Source organism: Piliocolobus tephrosceles, chromosome 9 (assembly GCF_002776525.5).
Source record: "Piliocolobus tephrosceles isolate RC106 chromosome 9, ASM277652v3, whole genome shotgun sequence".
Lineage (NCBI taxonomy): Eukaryota > Metazoa > Chordata > Mammalia > Primates > Cercopithecidae > Piliocolobus > Piliocolobus tephrosceles.
Window position 1 is genome coordinate 10080770 of NC_045442.1, and position 18939 is coordinate 10099708.

The following is an 18939-nucleotide window of genomic DNA, read 5'->3' on the forward strand; positions in this document are numbered from 1 at the left end:
CCTGTCTGGCCCTGCTGAAATTGATCTCTGAGGAGGGGATGCTGGAATCTGCATTTTAAACAACTTTCCCTGGTGGCTTCTGTGAATAGTAATTTAAGAGCCAATGGCTCCCTTCCAGACACATGAGACCCTAAATATGTCTCGGACCTCTTTTTCCCATGCTGCTCCCAGTCCAGAGGATAGGAACTGACCCAAGGGATTCCTGGCACCTGGTAAAATATCCTCATTAAACTCAGGCACGTTAGTTTATCCTACATCTGGGCTAAATTCTAACAATGCACAGACTTTGGTTCCTCCAAGAATCACATTGCAGCCATGGGAAGGCTGCATCTACCTGCACCCAAGCATGTTAAAGGGACATGAACCTGGCCCCATTCTTTCCATCTTTTCTCAGAAAGAAAGGCACCATGAAAAAGAAAATGAATCTCACAGACAGAAGGAGAGAGTTTTATTGCTCATGGGGACAGGAGGCTGAGCTGAGTCCTAGAAGAGATACAGTTGGTCTGAGATGGCTCAAATCCATTTTCCCTCCTGCCCGAGCCTGCTTTCTAAGTGAAAACAGGCAGGTGATTGGTGAGCCATCTTTGAGAGGTGAGCTTACCACGAGACAAACCCTAAATACCACGGCACACATGCAAATGGACGTTCTCTTTGGAGGTCCCTCTGCTGCAAAATCCCCTCCCTCAGAAAGGTGCCATATAAAAAGCCGGAATAGTTGCAGGGTGACTTAAAAAGGCAAATTCTGATTGTGTAGGACTAGGAACTCAGCCCTATATGTGGATTTAGGAATTTGAAAGCCCCTCCTTTGTGGCCTTCTTGAAAAGTTTCTACCCAGTCCAATAGTTCACCAGAGTTGGGGCCTTAAAGGTCAAGTCTCACCCTGGAGTGAAGTCAAGCAAGTAGTTTAGTGTGACTCAGATGCTGAAAATCTTGCTGTTTCTATGTGTTATACCTGAGAAAACAATGTTACCTTTGATAAATTAAATTAACAAAATGAGGTAGATAATTCAATTCGGAGTAATAAAGCCGGGGGCAAATTTGATAGACTGTATAGCGATGAAAATAAACATTTATCTAAAGGTGATTACAGCAGAGTTGGTTAATGCTGGTTGCTAATACAGTGATTTTCTTTTCACTTTCCCTTGGGATTTAATTCATGTGTCCAAATAATAATGAAAATGCCCAATGAATCGACTTATCTGGAGTTTTTCTCTACATGATGCCGGTACGATTGGTTTTAGAGGTATAGTGAAAATTATGAAAAGCAAATTTTCAAGATATGCAGTGTGGTGGGTGACAGATCTTGCTTCTTGGCTAATGAAAAGGTAAAAGAGATCTAGTTGCTACTGGGAGGACACCATGTTGCCTATACAGTACAGAGAAAGCAGAAAGAGCGTGTGCCACAGTTATTCTCCCAAAGTGATATTGATGAAAATGTATTTTGCTGTTGGAATTTGGCTGTCGACTGACCTCATGCACTGGGCCGCTTTTGCCCAACTTTGAAAGTGTTTGTGTGAGAAGGGAGCTACTCTCCTCCCATTCAGCTGTGCATCCTGTCTCGGCTTCTGCTGGTTTTCAATCCCAGTGGTCCTTCTGGGGTTGGGATGATGGAGTGTGCACAGCTGCTTGCCACCAGGAAGCAAATGTCTGTAGCTACTGGAATATGAGTGGCCAAAGGAGCTCTGAACCAGAGCAATTTTGTTTCAGTGACACACAGAGTCATGTCTGGCAGTGGTGTGCTAGTAGATGCTTCACAATCAGCTCTCTGTGGAGCACAAGGCCTGATTTACAGCATTTGCTGATTTTCATGGTATAAACACTCCCACCATGGCTGATTTCCAGCTACCAACATGACGCCCCAGATCATGAAATTGGGAAGGATAGTGCCCCATTGGCTTCCTCAAGCAGGTATGAGCCCATCTCTGACAGCAACCGCACGATGCCAAAGCCTCCTTGGAAGCTACACCTGTCTCCATTCTAGTCTCCAAGGAAACTTTGAAACTAGAAAAGACTAAGCCAGGTGAATTGTTTTCTAACTGAGGAGCTAAGAGTTAATAAGACATCTTTTCAAATAAATATGCAGATACTTGTCTGCCTTTAAAAATTGGGACTGTCTAGAAGTAAAAACCAATAAACTCTTTCCACTTCCTTCCTGTTGGACCACATCCTTCCTTCTACACCTCCAAAGTTAGGATGTAAAGAGCTGGAAGGAGAGAATGAGCCATCTGATTCCATTGCTCCCCGTGCTTTCCACCCTGGAGGAATCACTTAGAGCGGAGGATTGAAAAATAACTGCTCTGGGCTGGGTGCGGTGGCTCACGCCTGTAATCCCAGCACTGTGGGAGGCCAAGGCGGGCAGATCACGAGGTCAGGAGATCCAGGCCATCCTGGCTAACACGGTGAAACCCTGTTTCTACTAAAAATACAAAAAATTAGCCGGGCGTGGTGGTGGGCGCCTGTAGTCCCAGCTACTCGGGAGGCTGAGGCAGGAGTATGGTGCGAACCCGGGAGGCTGAGCTTGCAGCGGGCTGAGATCGCGCCACTGCACTCCAGCCTGGGTGACAGAGCGAGACTCCTTCTCAAAAACAAAAGAAAAAAGAACTGCTGTGAGTATTCGCAAGTCAATTAGAAATGGTAGACAAAGAAGAGATGGCCAGAAAGCAGGGGTGGCTCTCCTTGGTTTTTATTAAATCAAGTCAGGACTGCTAACAGATTGGCATATGTATTATAGGTGCAGTATTCCATAAAAATTTCACTGTCTTTAATCACTTGAACCCGGAAGGCAGAGGTTGCGGTGAGCCGAGATTGCACCATTGCACTCCAGCCTGGGCAAGAAGAGTGAAACTCCCATCTCGGAAAAAAAAAGAAATTCACTGTCTCATCATTAGCACAGGGCAATCTCTTGATAACCTTGAACAGCCTCTACTTTCTGTTAATAGACTTACAGAAACTAAGGAAATGGAGGTGCCAGGACAATGGAACCCAGTGACTTAAAATCAAGGCAAAAATCCCTGCTCAGGCCAGCTCTTGCCCATCCATCTCCCAGGACATGCCAGACAAGATACATAAGACAAGGTGAAACACTTCCTGTAAATTCAGGTCACAAACGGGGAGGGGGGACTAACCAGCCACCTTCCTCCTGCCTTTACTGAGCTCCAACAATTGGGACTTGTAAATCAGAAAAATGTGACCTCCCAGTCAAACTTGAAAGAACCTAATACATGTAGGACCGGCCTATTTAAACCATTTTCATGCTGAGATTGTCTGCACACACAAACATTCGCTTTTAGGGGGAAGGAGAGGACACAAGTTGAATCCAATTGACCATTTCTAAGACAACTGGTCAGCAGCAATTGGGTAGCCACTAGTTGTGAAACATTTTCCCTCAGGCACAGAGCCCAAGAGTCCCAGCTGGGCACAATGTCGTTAGTACCAGCTGAATAATATTTGGGTTGAAGCAGCCATCACTACCCTGTGGAGACGAGGTGCCATGTTAGATCCGGGCCAAATGACCACTGCCAGCCTCCCTTTCAGCATGGCTGAAATGTCCCCTGGAGACTGTCACTTTTCTTCAGCATGGAGTAGTGCCCAGTGGTCAGCAGGCAGGTGGACACCATGCTCCCCACCTACCATCAGCTCTCTGCATCCTTGACAGTGACAGAACTGAGTGTCATCCCCCAGGGAGCCTCAGGTGAGTCCAGGAGCTCAAAGGAGCTTCTTAGAAAGAAAGGCCAGCACACGGCCCACAGTCATCCTTTGGTGACAAATAGTGAGTGTCCAATGTCTGCCCTTGAGGAACCAGGAAGCAGGCTCTGGAGCCCCTACAAGCCAGGGAACCAGGATCACTGGGCGTGCCAGGGACTGGCAGCTGGTGGTGTCCACCCAGGGGCCCCCACGCCCTCCCTCCTTTCTTCTCACCGCTGCCTCATTCTAAACTCTTCAGCAGGAGCGTGGTCCTTCACTCAGACACCGGCAGAATGTTCTGGCTGTGAGAGTCGCCCGTGAGGCCGGAGGAGTGGATGGAGCGTCTGTGCAGGAGCCTGTTCAGAATCTCCTTGCAGCTTTTGCGGTACTGGTGTCGCAGTAAGGAGTACACAAAGGGGTCGGACGCGGCCTTGCTGTAGGCCAAGCACTTGGACAGCACCCCCCAGTGGGAGCCGATGGGCACGGTGGAGAAGAGCTCCACTAGCCTGTGGAGAGACGGGGAAGCTGTTAATGAGGGCACAGCTAGGCACCGCCTGGAGTAGCCGTGGACCAGGGCCTGTCTGTGCCCTGTGGACCACAATTTCCCAGCCCAACCCTCAATTTATCTGAGACTGCCTCCTCAAATAACAATGATAACAGTTTACACCAATAACAATGATGATAGTGAACATTTTCCAGGCTGTATTTTATTTTACACACTGTGCTAAGCACTTTCCATATGTGATTTTGCTGAGCCCTGGGAGATATGACCATCTCTGTTTTACATGCAAGGAAACAGATGTCCCAGAAGGTCAAATATTTTGCCCAAGGTCACATGGCCAGAAATTGTAAAGGCAGGATTTGAACCCAGGTCTGTCTGACTCTGGAATCCAAGCTGCACCGAGAACCCAGCTATTAGCTAATAGCTGCCTGTCCTGGCTTTGGCGCCAGCTCTGCTGCTGACTTGTCATGTGGCCCTGGGCACCTCTGTTCACTCCTTGGACCTTTATGTCTCATGTGAAAAACAAAAAGGTGGGACAATACTGTCTCAATGATCTTTTCACTAGAAGAGTCTGGTCCCATTGTCGGCTTCCAATCCTGGCTTTGTCTTCCTAAGGAGGTTGCATGGGAGGAAGGGCTGAGAACAATTGTGAAAACATTTTGCAAAGCTCAAAGTATGTCATGCGCAGGAAACAATGCTGGCCACGAAGTCCTATTCCCTGGGTTGGGATCCTGGTGGTCTTCGACGATAGCCACGGTCAGGGGATCCTAAAGGGACCCTCATTCTTTGGGGGAGGGGCAGGGAAAGACACAGCCCACGTATCTTAGAGTCCTCTCGGTGTCATCAGACAGCTCCATGCGAGGGTGCTAATACCATGTTATGAGCTCAGGGAAAGCCTTCAACAGAATCCTACCCTCCACCCAAATCAGGCCATTTACTCTCTCAAGTGTGTCCAGCACCCTTGGCCATATTTGGACATTCTCCAGCATTAACATGAAATAGAAAAGACCCACAGAGCTAGGAAAGAGTCTGGAGACGACATATCACTCTCTCCACCCATCGTCATATGAAAAAAATTGAGGCCCAGAGATGGAAAGGGATTGCCGGACATCACACAGCAAGTCAGTGGCCACGGAAGCTGCAGCACCTATACTCCCCTCTGACTGCGGGTCTAGTACCTGTATTCTACCTAGAGTGCCTGCAGATAGAAGGTGGCGGTGGCTCTCAGCTTGGGGATCTGCCCAGGTGACGACCCAGGTACAGAAAGAACTGAGCTTGAGCTGGAACTCAGTGCTGCTATCTTTAGTTGTTTATGCTTAAGCCTTCTTTGGGCTGTAGAGCTGGCAAAGAGGAGGAGGAGGAAGCTTGTGGACCACGATCCTCCACAGAAATGCCCCTTTCTGGAACAGGCTCTCAAGGAGTCCACTCTGAGGCCCCTCTAGTTGGCATTCTGTTTTCAGCACCACTGTCTACCTTTGCCCTCTGACCCTGTGGGGGACTGTGGCTATGTCTCCTCTCATATGCTTGGGAGCCTGAATGGAGAAATGGAGCTGTGAACATTTAGGAAATCCGTACTTTTAAGAAATCTATTTTGAGAAGTGATGAATTCAAAGGGACAAAAAAAAAAAAAAAAAAATCTGAATTTAGAATTCATACCTAATAATAATAATGACATAGCTGAATGCCAACACATTGTTGCTATGCGGTGCCAAATTGCTTTTCCAAAATGTCTATAGTTTTTTATACATTTGCTAATTTCAGGCTTAGCATTTTGGCTCTCCCAAAAGGATTTACTAAAAGAACCAGGTATCATCAAACCGTCCAGCAAGATCGAAATTATTTGCAGGCTCTGTAGATTTCACAGAATAAAATTATTCAGGACAATCTAAAATTTCACCATTTAGATAATAAAGAGGTAAAATCTATTGCATTTGCTTCTCAGAGATTTCATGGCAAGTCTGAGCTCTCCACCTGGCTCAGATATCATAAGTCCCAGTTGAATGTCTCCTCTGGGCCAAGCACTTGTGTGTACAATCTCTAACTGTACAATTATCCAGCAGAATGAGAATCATTATTCCCATTTTACAGGTGAGGAAATCGAGGCTCAGAGAGGTGAGCAGAAAGTCAGGGTCTCCTGCATGGGAAGCCCAGCTCCATCTAACTGCAGTCCAAGTCCTGGCTAGTGGCCATGCCAAGATGTGAATCTCAGCATTGCAGACATGACAAAGGAAGCTCTGGGGTCCCTTCTGGCTCCAAGAACCCCTTTTCCATGAGGTCACTATATGCTGTCTGGAACTTTTGTCCCTTGCCCCTCCTCACTGTGCACAATGACAATTTCTGCTTTGAAAAGTCAATGTCTGGCCTTTGTCAGAGCCTCCAAGCAAAGAGATGCTTTGGCTGAAGACAGGCCTGGACGCTGCTGCCAGTGGCCACTGGCAGGGGGTAGCTGGAATGCCCCCTCCAGGCTTGGCTGTGACTGGCTGAGCTGCTTTCTCATGGCCCCATGCAGGTGGCTCCCTGTGCCTGCTGTGGCTGGCTGCTGGCTATGATCCACACCAGCTCCGACAGCCCCCAGCTCCTTTTGTTGATGAGAAGAGGCAAGGGTTTCCATATTGCCATGACTTCTTTCTAATTCCAGATCTGGGCAGGCTTCTGGATAAGCACCAGATCCCTCCCAGATGACTTTTTAGAGAGGGACTATTCAGCCCATGTTTTCCTGCCAGATCTAGCTCTGCTCACCCCTTCGTGGTGCCCTTCCCCCCAGGAAAGGGGCGTTAGGATTCTGACCAGTCACATGTCACTAGTGGGCAGGGTCACAGTGTGCTAAAGGGAGCCTCTCCTCCTCCATGTGGTCAGATTATTTAATGGCTTTCCCTCCCCCTCCTTCCCCTCCGCAGTCAAAGTTAGTGGATGGTCTCAGGACGGGACGTGGGAGGGAGGCAGCCCGCAGAGCAGAAGTCTCTAGTGTAAGACCCTGTCTCCTGATTAGTTCTGGCCAAGAGTCCTGCAGTGAGGGGTTATTGGGCTCAGGTGTTGACAGAGCAGGACTTGGCTTCCTTTTGTCATGGCCCCTCTTACCGTTGAATGCGTCTCCCCACCAAAATTCACATGTTGAAGTCCTAACCCCTAGTGTTGGAATGTGATCTTATTTAGAAATAAGATTGTTTCAGATACAAATCAGGTCATAATGGAGTAAGGCGGGCCCCTAATTCAGTACTACTGGTGTTCTCGTAAAGGCAGAAACTTGGACAGAGACACACACACAGGGTGAGCACTGTGTGAACATGAAGGCAGAGATCAGGGTGAGACATCTGCAAGCCAAGGAACCCAAAGATGGTTAGCAAACCACCAGGAGCTCGGGGAATGGGTGGAGTGAGCTCTTCTTCACAGCCCTCGGAAGGAACCAACACCTTGATGTTGGACTTTGGGCCTCGGGAACTGTGAGAGGTCTTTCTGGGTTAGAGCCGCTCGGTTTGTGGTACTCTGTTACGGCAGCCCTAGCAAACAAAGACGTCCCCTGAAGAACCCCATGGGGAGGAGGGGAGGCTGTGTGGTTGTGTGGTTGTTCTGGGGACCCCTGGCTATAACAGCATCAACCAGCCCCGCCTCACTCCTAGAGCCCACGAATGCCAAGGTCAACCCTGGAGATCTGACAAAGATTAGCAGCCCCAGGAGCAGGGTGCCGCCCCTTGCCACCCACGAGAAAGCAGGGCCTGTCCCCACGTCACTGCCTGCCACCTCCCCCGACCTTCCACTGAGCAATAGATGACTTTCCATGTGCTCTCTGGAGCATGAGGCTCCATTCAGGGGGAAGCGTTCATGCTTCTGTGCTCAAAAGGCACACATGCCTGTCCTGACCCAGCTCCCCGGGAAAATCCCCTGGGGTGAGGTCCACACCCTTGGTCAGCAGATCAGGTAGGGGGAGGGGACGGAGCTGGAAAAGGGCTGGGATCCCCTCTTCCAAGCACATCAGGGGATTCTGACACAGGAGCCCAGCCCCTATGTAAGCCTGGGGTGTGTAGGTTTGGAGAGGATAGAAAGCGCTGCAGGGCGCAGAGCTTGTTGATGAAGAGGAAGCAGAGCACAGAGATGTGTATTTTTCTGACTTAGGGTGACACACAGAGCAGATACCCACAGATCTTGCCAGACCCCGAAACCCTGTGTGCCTGCACCACTGTGTTCTGATAGCTGTCCAGGGAAATATTCCATGGAGCCATGCCTCCTCTCTCAGTAATAACCCCCTCTGATGTGGGTCACTGGCATGTCTCAGCTGGCTGCCACAGTCCAGTAACAAACCCCTCTGATGTGGGTCACTGGCACATCTGAGCTGGCTGCCACAGTCCAGGGCCGATGGAGACAGGAAGCTGCCCATCCTTGCTCCTCACCCATGGGGATCTCACACTCCCACCCAGCAGCTTAGGCAGTCCTGGTCCCGGGAGGGAGGAGGGAGGCATGTCTGCCAGAACTCCAAGGCCTTCTCTGAGCCTCTGGAGAGACCAGTGTCCTGATCTTGCTTCACAGTGGGAATCCCCAAGGGAAGCAAGTTCCAAAGTGAGAACAGGACCAGTAACCCCTGTAGCCCCTGACCCAGCACCTCCTGTGGGCCCCCAGGGGCTCTGTGTCTCCTTAACTGCTTCACAGAGACCATCTCAGGACCTCAATATCACTCTCTCTATGGTACAGAAGATGGAACCAAGGCAGAGAAGTGTCAAAGCTACATAGCCTGAACATGCAGGAACCAGGATTTGAAACAGGAAGGCAGGTGCCGGCAACCACGTGCCTTCCTGGTGCCAGGCTGCCCCACCGGCCTCCTTGACTCAGGTTCCTGTTCCTCAGTGTGATCAAGCACCTGTACTTTCAAATCCTGAATTTACAGTGACAAATTAGCACCCTCTATTTACACCTTCTATGCCACCATCATTTCTCCTCTCTCCTCTCTTCCTCTTTCCCTCTCTCACTCACACACACACATAAATGCAAATGCACACACACATCCACATAAACACATGCACACACATACATACATACACATGTGTACACACACACACATATATTGTATACTGAAATCAATGCAACATGGGCCACAGAACATTCCATGGACAACCAGCCCGGTGTCTTCCCAAGACTTCTGGAGAACTCAGCTTGCATATTTGAAGACCTGCATATTTGAAGTAATAAGCTGATGCTTCAAATTTTCATGAGACAGAATGGAGAAGTCATTTTATTAATAAAATATCAATCTTCGGGAATCCCCTACATATGAGACCCCTCTCCCATCTACACGTTTTCTTGACTTTGAAAAGCCACAATAATGGTGCTGTCAGATTTTCAAGTGCCTCAAAGCCTGATTCCAGTGATATATGACAACCACAATTATTTGTAAGTGTAGATCGCTGCGGAGAGCACAGCCTTACAAATGCTTCTATACATGTGGATTTTAGTTCAGAAAGTACGTCATTTGAGCTTTTGGATGAGAACCTGTTGTGGATCTGCAGACCCTGCTCAAAGACTCTGGGAAGAGTCCTCTGTGACCTAGGGCTTTGAGGACACAGAGCAGTGTGACTGTGACTTGGAGGTGTCAGACTTCTATTAAGAGTAAAGGTGCAGCTTTGCAAATATGTTTCCCACTGTGGCCTTGTGTGCCCCAGTACACAAGTGCAGGCAGCTCTTTGGCTGGTAGAGTTGGATGTCCTGTCTTTCTGAGATGCCAACTGCATCCGCCAGTGGCTCTGGCTACTAGTGCTGATGGTCTCTTGGGAACTCCAGCTACACAAACTGCTGTTAGTGAGATGGGAGATTGGGGATGACTGCAGGAGAACCCACCAATTTTGCTAGAGAAACTCAATGCCTGCTTCACTCACAGGAGCTTGGAGGCCATCTGAGTTCATGCCATGGTACTTATGCATGGCCCTACTGGAAATTGGGCTGAAAACATATACATGTGGCTTCTCTGTGTTTCCAGTGCCTACCCCAGTCTTTGGAGTTGTGGCATGGCCTAAAGGCTGAGTTATAGCCAATTGGCCTGACACTGACCTTTAACTCTTGGCTTGGTCACTCACTACCCATATATCCTTGAGAAACTCATCTCACCTCTCTGAACTTCTGTGAGACCAGGATTCTAGCACTTACCTTGTTAGAGCTGTCCCAGATGCAACAAGGTATGCGCTGATAGCCCCAGGTGCTTGGCAGGTGTTCACTAAGTGACAGGTATGGTTATAAAGACTTCATGCTCTCCAATAGAAAGCTTGATAACCTATAGGAACACTTGAATGGTTCTTTTAAACACTTGACCCAAGAATTATGCTTTCCTATCTCAGAAAGTTAACCGGCAAATGTGAATAGATAGGGTACAAAGAGAAGGGAATCCCCTGCCCAGCCAGTGGGATCTTCTCCATCAACTCAAAGGGGTGGCAGATGTTACAGCAGAATCCTCCTCTCTTCCTCAATATCCTGGCTTCCCAGCTCCCAGCATTCCCAGCCGACATCTGATGTCAACCTATGCTCTTGACACATCTCCATTTATAAGGTACAAGGCAGGTGGAAGCGGCAAGGCTGGCTGCCTACATACAGTCACTGGGGAGTTGTGGGGAATATTAGTTTCTGTGCTGACAGCTCAATGAAGGGTGTAAATGACACATGAACAACTTGGTTTCAATCATCTCATAAACTGCAGCATTCCACTTCTGAGTGGGTCATGCCTCAATGTGTCTGCCCACACACCTGTGGGAGGAAAGTAGGAACCTCTGCTTCGACTGAGAGGAGAAGCAGAGTGGTGCATTGTGAGGGGCTGGGCACAGGCGCTAGTTTCAGGCAGACCCACACTAGAACTGAGGCCGAGTCACTTGATGGAATTGGGGAAGGCTGGAACCTGACTGAGCCTCAGTTTCCTCATCTATAAAGTGGGAATGTTAGCGCCAGGTGCGGTGGCTCATGCCTGTAATCCCAGCACTTTGGGAGGCCAAGGCAGGTGGATTACCTGAGGTCAGGAATTCAAGACCAGCCTGGCCAACATGGTGAAACCTCGTCTCTACTAAAAATACCAAAATTAGCCCAGCCTGATGGTGCGCGCCTACAGTCCCAGCTACTCGGTAGGCTGAGGCAGGAGAATCACTTGAACCAGGGAGGTGGAGGTTGCAGTGAGCTGAGATCGCACCATTGCACCCCAGCCTGGGCAACAAAGTGAGACTCTGTCTCAAACAAACAAACAAAAACCCAAGAGAATGTTAACTAGGTGCAGAGGGTGTCAGGACAGCTCTGGTACAGCTTCAGGTACAAAGTGAGGACTTACAGGATTAAAAATGAAGGGACTTTCCTGAATTAGTTAACGAGATAGAGCTTGTCCTTACTTTTCCTTTCTGAATTCCCCAGGATCAGCCTGTCACTGCCTCGGTGGGTTTTGAGTTTCATTTCTATGGACAGTGAGGAGGCAGAGAACAATAAGGAGGTGCTGCATGCAAGGAAGACATCCTTCTGCCCGGGGGGCCCTGGAGCTGCCCAGTGGCATCTGCAGATGGGCTTAGGCTGCCCGGTTCCCCGAGTCTCTCTAGCTAAATGACCCATGCAGTGTCTTTCCTCTCTGAGCCTTGGTGCCCCCATTTGCAGAGTGGAGCTCACATAGCTCACCCAGTCCATCTCTTGGGGGCACTTTAGGGCCCAGGAGAATAACATCTGAGCAAACTGTGGAGTGCTGTGGAAGGCACAACCACGTCAGATCCAGCTGAACCTGTTGCAGTAACATACTTCTTAGCTCAAACAAGCTCCGCCCAAGGGCTGCCTCCTGGTCCCCATTAATCCCATCTAGGCCAGGAGCCCCCCATCTCGGGGATCTGACCCAGAACAGGGTTCACACCTGCCACATCTTCTGTATTGCCTATTTAGTGCTGGGGCTGCAGCTGAGCTCAATGCCCCTGAGCCACCACCGCCGAGCACCTGGCAGGTTGGAGGGATGCAGCTCAGGCTGCTGTTCTCAAGAGAGCCTAGGCCGGGCACGGTGGCTCATGCCTGTAATCTCAGCACTTTGGGATGCTGAGGTGGGTGGATCACTTGAGATTGGGCATTCAAGACCAGCCTAACCAACATGGAGAAACCCCGTCTCTACTAAAAATACAAAATTAGCTGGGTGTGGTGGCTCATGCTTGTAATCCCAGATACTAGGGAGGCTCCGGTGGGAGAATGGCTTGAACCCAGGAGGCGCAGGTTGTGGTGAGCCAAGATTGCACCATTGCACTCCAGCCTGGGCAACAAGAGTGAAACTCCGTCTCAAAAAAAATAAAAAATAAAAAAGACAGAGAGCCTGTAGGAAGTGACTCCCTCCATATGGAGCTCCAGAACCGTCCAGCCGTCCAGGACCTGTCCCTGGCTGTTCCCCCAGGCTTCTGCCTGCCCCAGGGTCGCAGTCCACGATTGCAGCTGCAGTGCAGTGGGCTGACGGGAGTCCAGGAGTATGACTCACTCAGCAAGCCTCGGGAGATCTGCCTTGGGAGTGGGTAAAGGATCCTGGGGAAGGGGTTTAGGAGCACTCTCTGCATGCCATGAGCTTTAATGCCACAGCCACAGACCTACACAAGAAAGGAGGGGAGAGCTGGGTCTGCAAAGACTCCCCAGAGGCCTCTGAGAGCCTGAGGGACGGGTGGAGACCCCAGTGAGGTTGGAAGTCCAGTCCCACTGCCGACTAGATGCATAGCTCCAGACAATTATTCAAACACTCCCTGACCCCAGTCCTCACTTACTCCAGCAGTAAAATGGGTTGGGATGCAATAGAGACATGGCTATCAGCACACTGGCCATTAGAATCATCGAGGCGCCTTAAAGTCACCCATGCTCAGCCCCACACCGAGGGAGTCTAACTGAACTGGTTCAGTGTGAGGTCCAGATATGAGTTTGGATGTAAAGCTTTCCAGGTGATTCTAAGGTAAAGCCAAGTTGGCAAACCCAAGAAAAACTTCAAGCATGCGTGCCTCTCCCAGCCATTCCTAGCACTTTCCCGCTAATCCCAGCCTGGCTTCAGAACTGCTTTCAACACAGTGCTCTGCTGGTCACCAGCAGTGGGTTCAAGTTGGTCTGCAAGGTGCAACCAGCTCAGCCTCCCTGCATGAGATGATAACTTAGGGGACCCTTTGCCTCCAAAACCCATGGCGCTTGGTTCTCCACAAGGACTCATTTTCTATAAGAAGTTAAATCCTCAACTACATTTCAGAGGTGTGTCTTCAGCTTCTTCTGAGACTGGTCATCTCTATACTTGGAAATCATTTTGAAAAGAACAGCAGAAAAATAAAAAATTGTGACTGGAAATGTCAGTGATCCAGATTCCAGCGTGGATGATAAGTTCACACTGTGCTGAATGCGTTGCAGGATGATCTTGCTTATTCCTTACCATTGATTGGCTTCTCCTCACAAGCAATGTGTTTCTCAACCCTGACTCAAAGGAAGATGGAAGAGTTTGTATCAGGCTCCCTGGAGGTGGCTGTGAGATTAATCCTGTCCCCTCTGCACCCTGCCCAGCCTGGCAGTCCATATCCTGGCAGGGGAAGTAGAGCTCTGATGGGATCCTGGCCGCGCCTATGCACAGCTGGGGCTCAGATGGCCCCTGGTACAGTGAATATAAATTCACAGAAGCCCATCAGATGTGCCTGGGGGGGACTCCCAGTCACCCTAAAGACTAAGCATCTGGTTGGACATTGTGGAAGCCATGCAGGGGTAGAGGGATTGGCAAGGTCAGGCGGCTCCAAGAGGGGTGTGATTGCAGGAGGACCCACCAGGAGGCTCTATTTGCCTTGCACTCCTCTCCCTCCTGCGTTGTTTCAGGGTCTGATGTCTCCTCCCTTCAGTCCTCCTGACCCCAAGGAGAAAGACACTGATTTGACTGCTCAGTAAACATTCCCAGATAAACCCTGACTTTGAGCAGGGCTGTGATGGGAGAGAAAGGTGGAGGAAGTTCCGTGCATCCTCTTAGAGTAGATGACATGGAGGGCCTGGCCACTGAAGGATGATATGAGCAGCTTGAGGTCTAGGAGGAGGGGGGTGGGGAGCAGGGCACCGGCACACCTCGCACCCCAGACGTCCCTGACCGCAGGCCAGCAAGGGCCAGAGAGAGAAGGCAGGCACAGGTGTCACCTGAAATGTTCTGCTAGTGAATAGAAACAGGTGCAATTAATTTTAATTACATGTTTTATTTAACTTTATCATTTCACTATGAATTCTATATAAAATTACGAGTTATTATTTTAAACGTTTTTGCAGAGAAAGAGGTCTCACTATGTTGCCCCAACTGGTTTCAAACTCCTGGCCTCAAGTAATCCTCCCATCTTGGCCTCCCAAAGCCCTGGGATGACAGATGTCAGCTGTTGAGCCTGGCCAAAAATGTATTAGTTTCATGTATAGAGTGTGTCATGCTAAGTCTCAGAGCTCATGTGTTTTTAAACCTATAGCATATCTGTTTGGACAGGCCACGTTTCAAGTGCCCTGTAGCCACCTGTTGCTGGTGGCCCCCGTGCTGGACAGCACAGCTCTAGACCTGGCTCATGCTGTCCCTTCTCCCTTCTGCCCTGAACAGCCAGGCCTACTTCACAAGGCTTGTCTGTGAAGCCCCAGCCGTGAGAGCTCATTTCTGCCCCAGAACCCGTGGAGGTTGGGTCTTTTGCATGACACGGTGCTTCATCTGGGTTAGAGGACTACAAGGTCAATGGCCCCAACAGAGGGGAACTCCTGGGGTCGTACCAACCCATGCCTCCTCTGCAGGGATTCTTGTATGCTCTGCAGAAAAGGTGCTCTAGAGATGCACCGAACTGGAATGTGGATGTGTGTGCTCATTTTAGGGGGTGTTCTTAGGATGGCTCCTCCACACACAAGAGAAAGCCAAGGCAGGAGCAGCCAGGGTGGTGGCAGTGGGGCCCGGCGGGGTTTTGCCAGAGACGTATTTTGTACTCATGAGGTTTCCCGGGCATTGCTTCTCTCCCAGGTAAGTTGCTGCTCATCCCCATGGAGGATGAACTGTTCTGTCAATGTTTTTAAAACCCGAGATGCATCAAATCCATTTGGAGGGAGCATACTGAGTTGTAATCTATCATCCATTTTGCTGAAACATTACTTCCTGGGCGCTATGAGAGAGAACCCGGCTGTATTTTTTTTTTAAATGGAAAATGTTGTTGGGAAATGAAATCAAGCCGGAGAAAAGTCCAATAGTTTGAAGTCGGAGCCGTGTCACCTATCCTCTGAGGGTTCCCATTCACCTCATTAACCCACGGCTGCCTGTCCTCTGTGACCTGAGAGGAGGGGCTCTGTGTGCCCTCCCTGTCTGATGCACCTTCCCTCACTGGATCAAATCCCCTCTTGGTGCAGCAGCCAGTCCGGGGCAGGGGCACTGTGGATGGTGCTGTAAGTGCCAGAAGGAAGGAGAGTGAAGACCACAGATAGCCTCAGCAGGCATGTTGCCGCATGTCTCCACGGTCCCTGTCCTTAGATCCTCACAACACTGCACTCTCTTCTGGAGGCCCAAAGAGGCCACATCACTGGCCCAAAGTCACACAGCAGGATGTGGGGGAGCTGGGGTTTGGGCTCTGGGGAGGCACACTCCAGAGTCATGCTGCTCAGTCCTCTCCGCTCCCTGGACAGCAACAGAAATCCTTTCTCCTCTGTTGCCATGCCTAGGCTTTGTGTCTTGTGGAAATCCCTGAATGATGTGAGCTCTGGCATCCTGGCTGGATGTGGTGGGTCTAGACTAGTGGTTCTCAACCAGGGGTGATTCTGGTCTCCAGGGAGCATTTGGTGATGTCTGAAGACATTTTTAGTTATCAAAATTTAGAGGGACCTGGGAAAGTACCCCTGCCTCACTAGGAGGTGCTACTGGCATTCAGTGGGTAGAGGTCAGGGATGCTGCTGAACACCCCATGATGCCCAGGACAGCCCTGGCATCAAAGAAGTATCTGGCATAGAATGTCAGTGGTGCTGAGGTCTAGTGAACAGTTCTAGAAAAAAGAACCAATAGTTCTGCTCCGGTCGGACCCATCCAGAGTCCTGTAGACAGGTCTTGGCCCCACGTTCAAAGCGAGACACAGGCTAACTAGATCTCCCCTAGAGAAAGCAGCATGCCACAGAAGACAGGGGAAGGCACCATAGAGTTGTCTATCTGGGGAAAAGAAGAGGGGAGCTGGTCTCCAGGAAGCCAGGCCCAGTGTCTGCAATCCGCAGAGGTTCCTGGGAATAGAGGACAGCCTCCTGGATGGCAGAAAGAAGAACTGGGAGCAGCAGCAGAGGCCAGAGCAAATCATGCTTCACCTCAGTGTAAGGACAAATGGGAGGAAACAGGGGCGAACTGTCCACAGGGCCCCCTCTTCACTGGGGCGTGCAAGATGCTGAGTGCTGGTGAGGGATGGGGGACCCTGTGTGGTTCCTGCAACTGAGGATGCTGGGGGCTGCTGGCAGCTGGGATCTGTTCATGCTAAGTCTCAGAGCTCATGAGTTTTTAAACCTATAGCATATCTGTTTGGACAGGCCACGTTTCAAGTGCCCTGTAGCCACCTGTTGCTGGTGGCCCCCGTGCTGGACAGCACAGCTCTAGACCTGGCTCATGCTGTCCCTTCTCCCTTCTGCCCTGAACAGCCAGGCCTACTTCACAAGGCTTGTCCGTGAAGCCCCAGCCGTGAGAGCTCATTTCTGCCCCAGAACCTGTGGAGGTTGGTTCTTTCGCATGACAGACCCAACTCTCTCTCTCTCTCTCTTTTTCACACACACACACACACACACACACACACACACACACACACACCCTGCACAGATTCTGCTTCCCAGATTCAATGAAAGCTTCCATATCCACCTTCTAATAACCATCAAAGTTCCTTTTCTATTGTCAGCTTCTCACCTAGTTAACCCCCTTTAGATGCAAAGTTGTGGAGTTTTTATTTTCCCTCCAGTGCACAAAACTGATTGGGTAATACATATTTTCCTTCTTTCTGGCTAACACATATGGGGAGTGCTGCAGCTGGAGCAAGCTGGCTTGAGAGACGCACAGCCCAAGGCTAGTGTATTGCAACCTTGGCTGGCTCGAGGATCTGGAGATCTGGGAGAGTACACGAAAAGCCTCACAGCACCTGGCCTAACAGTGGAAGAGCCCCTGAGCCACAGGACAGGTATGCCCACCTGGCTGGACACAGAGCATGCTACCTGCTCCTTGTGCAGGTGGCAGGTGACCTTGCTGTTGACCTGGGTGTTCGGGCTGGGGACGCCTGGGGGTTGGGCTGTCTTGCATTCAGTGGGCAGTGAAGCAGGATGTGGGGAGCTGGGGTTTGGGGAATATGATGCTTCCCTCCGTCTTCTCTCACCTTCTCCTCTTTAGGGCCTCCTGGGGGTTGGAAGCCTGGGATAAAGGGTTTAATTATGTGATTTAGAAATCGAGTGGGAGAGAGTCTTTCACACCCTTTGGGTTCTGAGTTGAATCCAAAAGAATTCGAGGGTGGAGAGGAAAAGCGTGCAGCCTCCTGTTCACTAAATCTGGCAAGTTCACTCTTGCACCTCACAACACACCCTGCAGAAGAACATGTGACCAAGAGAGGCTGCCACTGCTAAAGGCCACTGGGCCCTGCCTTGCTCTTCAAAGTCCCACCACACACATGCCAATCAGGCTTACCTGGTGATCACATAGGGTGCGAAGCACACAAGGAAGGTCCCTATGAAGGTGCTGATCTTCTTGGTGGCTCGCTGTCGCCTCCGCTTCTGCTCCTCCAGACAGCGTTCCCGCACACTGCAGGTGAGAGAGGAGAGAAGGTGAACTACAGGGCACCCTTGCTAGGTCAGGATGAGGCACAATTTAGTAACACAGGCAGCAGTCTCTAGTGTGAGAACTTGACTATGGAGTTAGAAAGACCCAGGGTCAATACTTGGCTGTAGATATTTTGGGCAAGCAGTATGACATTGCTAAGCCTCAAGGTCCTCGTGTGTAAAATAATAACATGCATCATATATTTTAGTGTATTATGCATAATAAGATGCTACAAGAGGCTGTTTTGAGAATTAAATGCATAAAGCAGAGATGCATGGAATGCATTCCATGTGTAAAGCACACAAAGCCACTGGCACAGTGCCCAAGTCAGTACAAAGAAATGTTAAACATTACCTCTTATTATTGCTGATATCATTCACTGACCATTTGCTATGGGCTGGCTCCAGAGTGCCCCACTCTCTAAGTAGTATCTGGAATTCTTGTCTTTACTACAATCAATCCTGGCAGATGTGTTTTATCTGCAAGGCAACTTTTTACCTGCCCTGGTTTACAGTGAAAACCATGAGCTTGGCTAGGCACGGTGGCTCACACCTGTAATTCCAGCACTTTGGGAGGCCGAGGCAGGTGGATCACCTGAGGTCAGGAGTTCGAGACCAGCCTGGCCAACACGGTGAAACCTCGTCTCTACCAAAAATACAAAAATTAGCAGGGTGTGGTGGTGGGCTCCTGTAATCCCAGCTACTTGGGAGGCTGAGACAGGGGAATTACTTGAACCCAGGAGGCAGAAGTTGCAGTGAGCTGAGACTGCGTCATTGCACTTCAGCCTGGGCAAGAACAGCGAAAGTTTGTGGAAGAAGAAGGAGAAGGAGGAGGAGGAGGAGGAGGAGGAGGAAGAAGAAGAAGAAGAAGAAGAAGAAGAAGAAGAAGAAGAAGAAGAAGAAGAAGAAGAAGAAGAAGAAGAAGAAGAAGAAGAAGAGGAAGAGGAAGAAGAAGAAGAAGAGGAGGAGGAAGGAGGGGAAGAAAAAGGAGAGGAAGAAGA

General features: G+C 49.9%; 1 protein-coding gene across 1 annotated transcript in view; it reads right to left on the reverse strand.

The window, feature by feature from the left end:
- Positions 1–2674: 2674 nt before the first annotated feature.
- The window catches only part of GPR26 (G protein-coupled receptor 26), a 23811-nt gene continuing 7546 nt past the window's right edge, over positions 2675–18939 (reverse strand). The window contains exons 2-3 of the mRNA XM_023224211.2: positions 17808–17921; positions 2675–4190 (exon numbers count right to left, since the gene is read on the reverse strand). Coding sequence (XP_023079979.1) covers positions 3959–4190; positions 17808–17921 — 346 coding nt within the window. The 3' untranslated portion in view covers positions 2675–3958. The remainder of the gene's footprint in view (positions 4191–17807; positions 17922–18939) is intronic.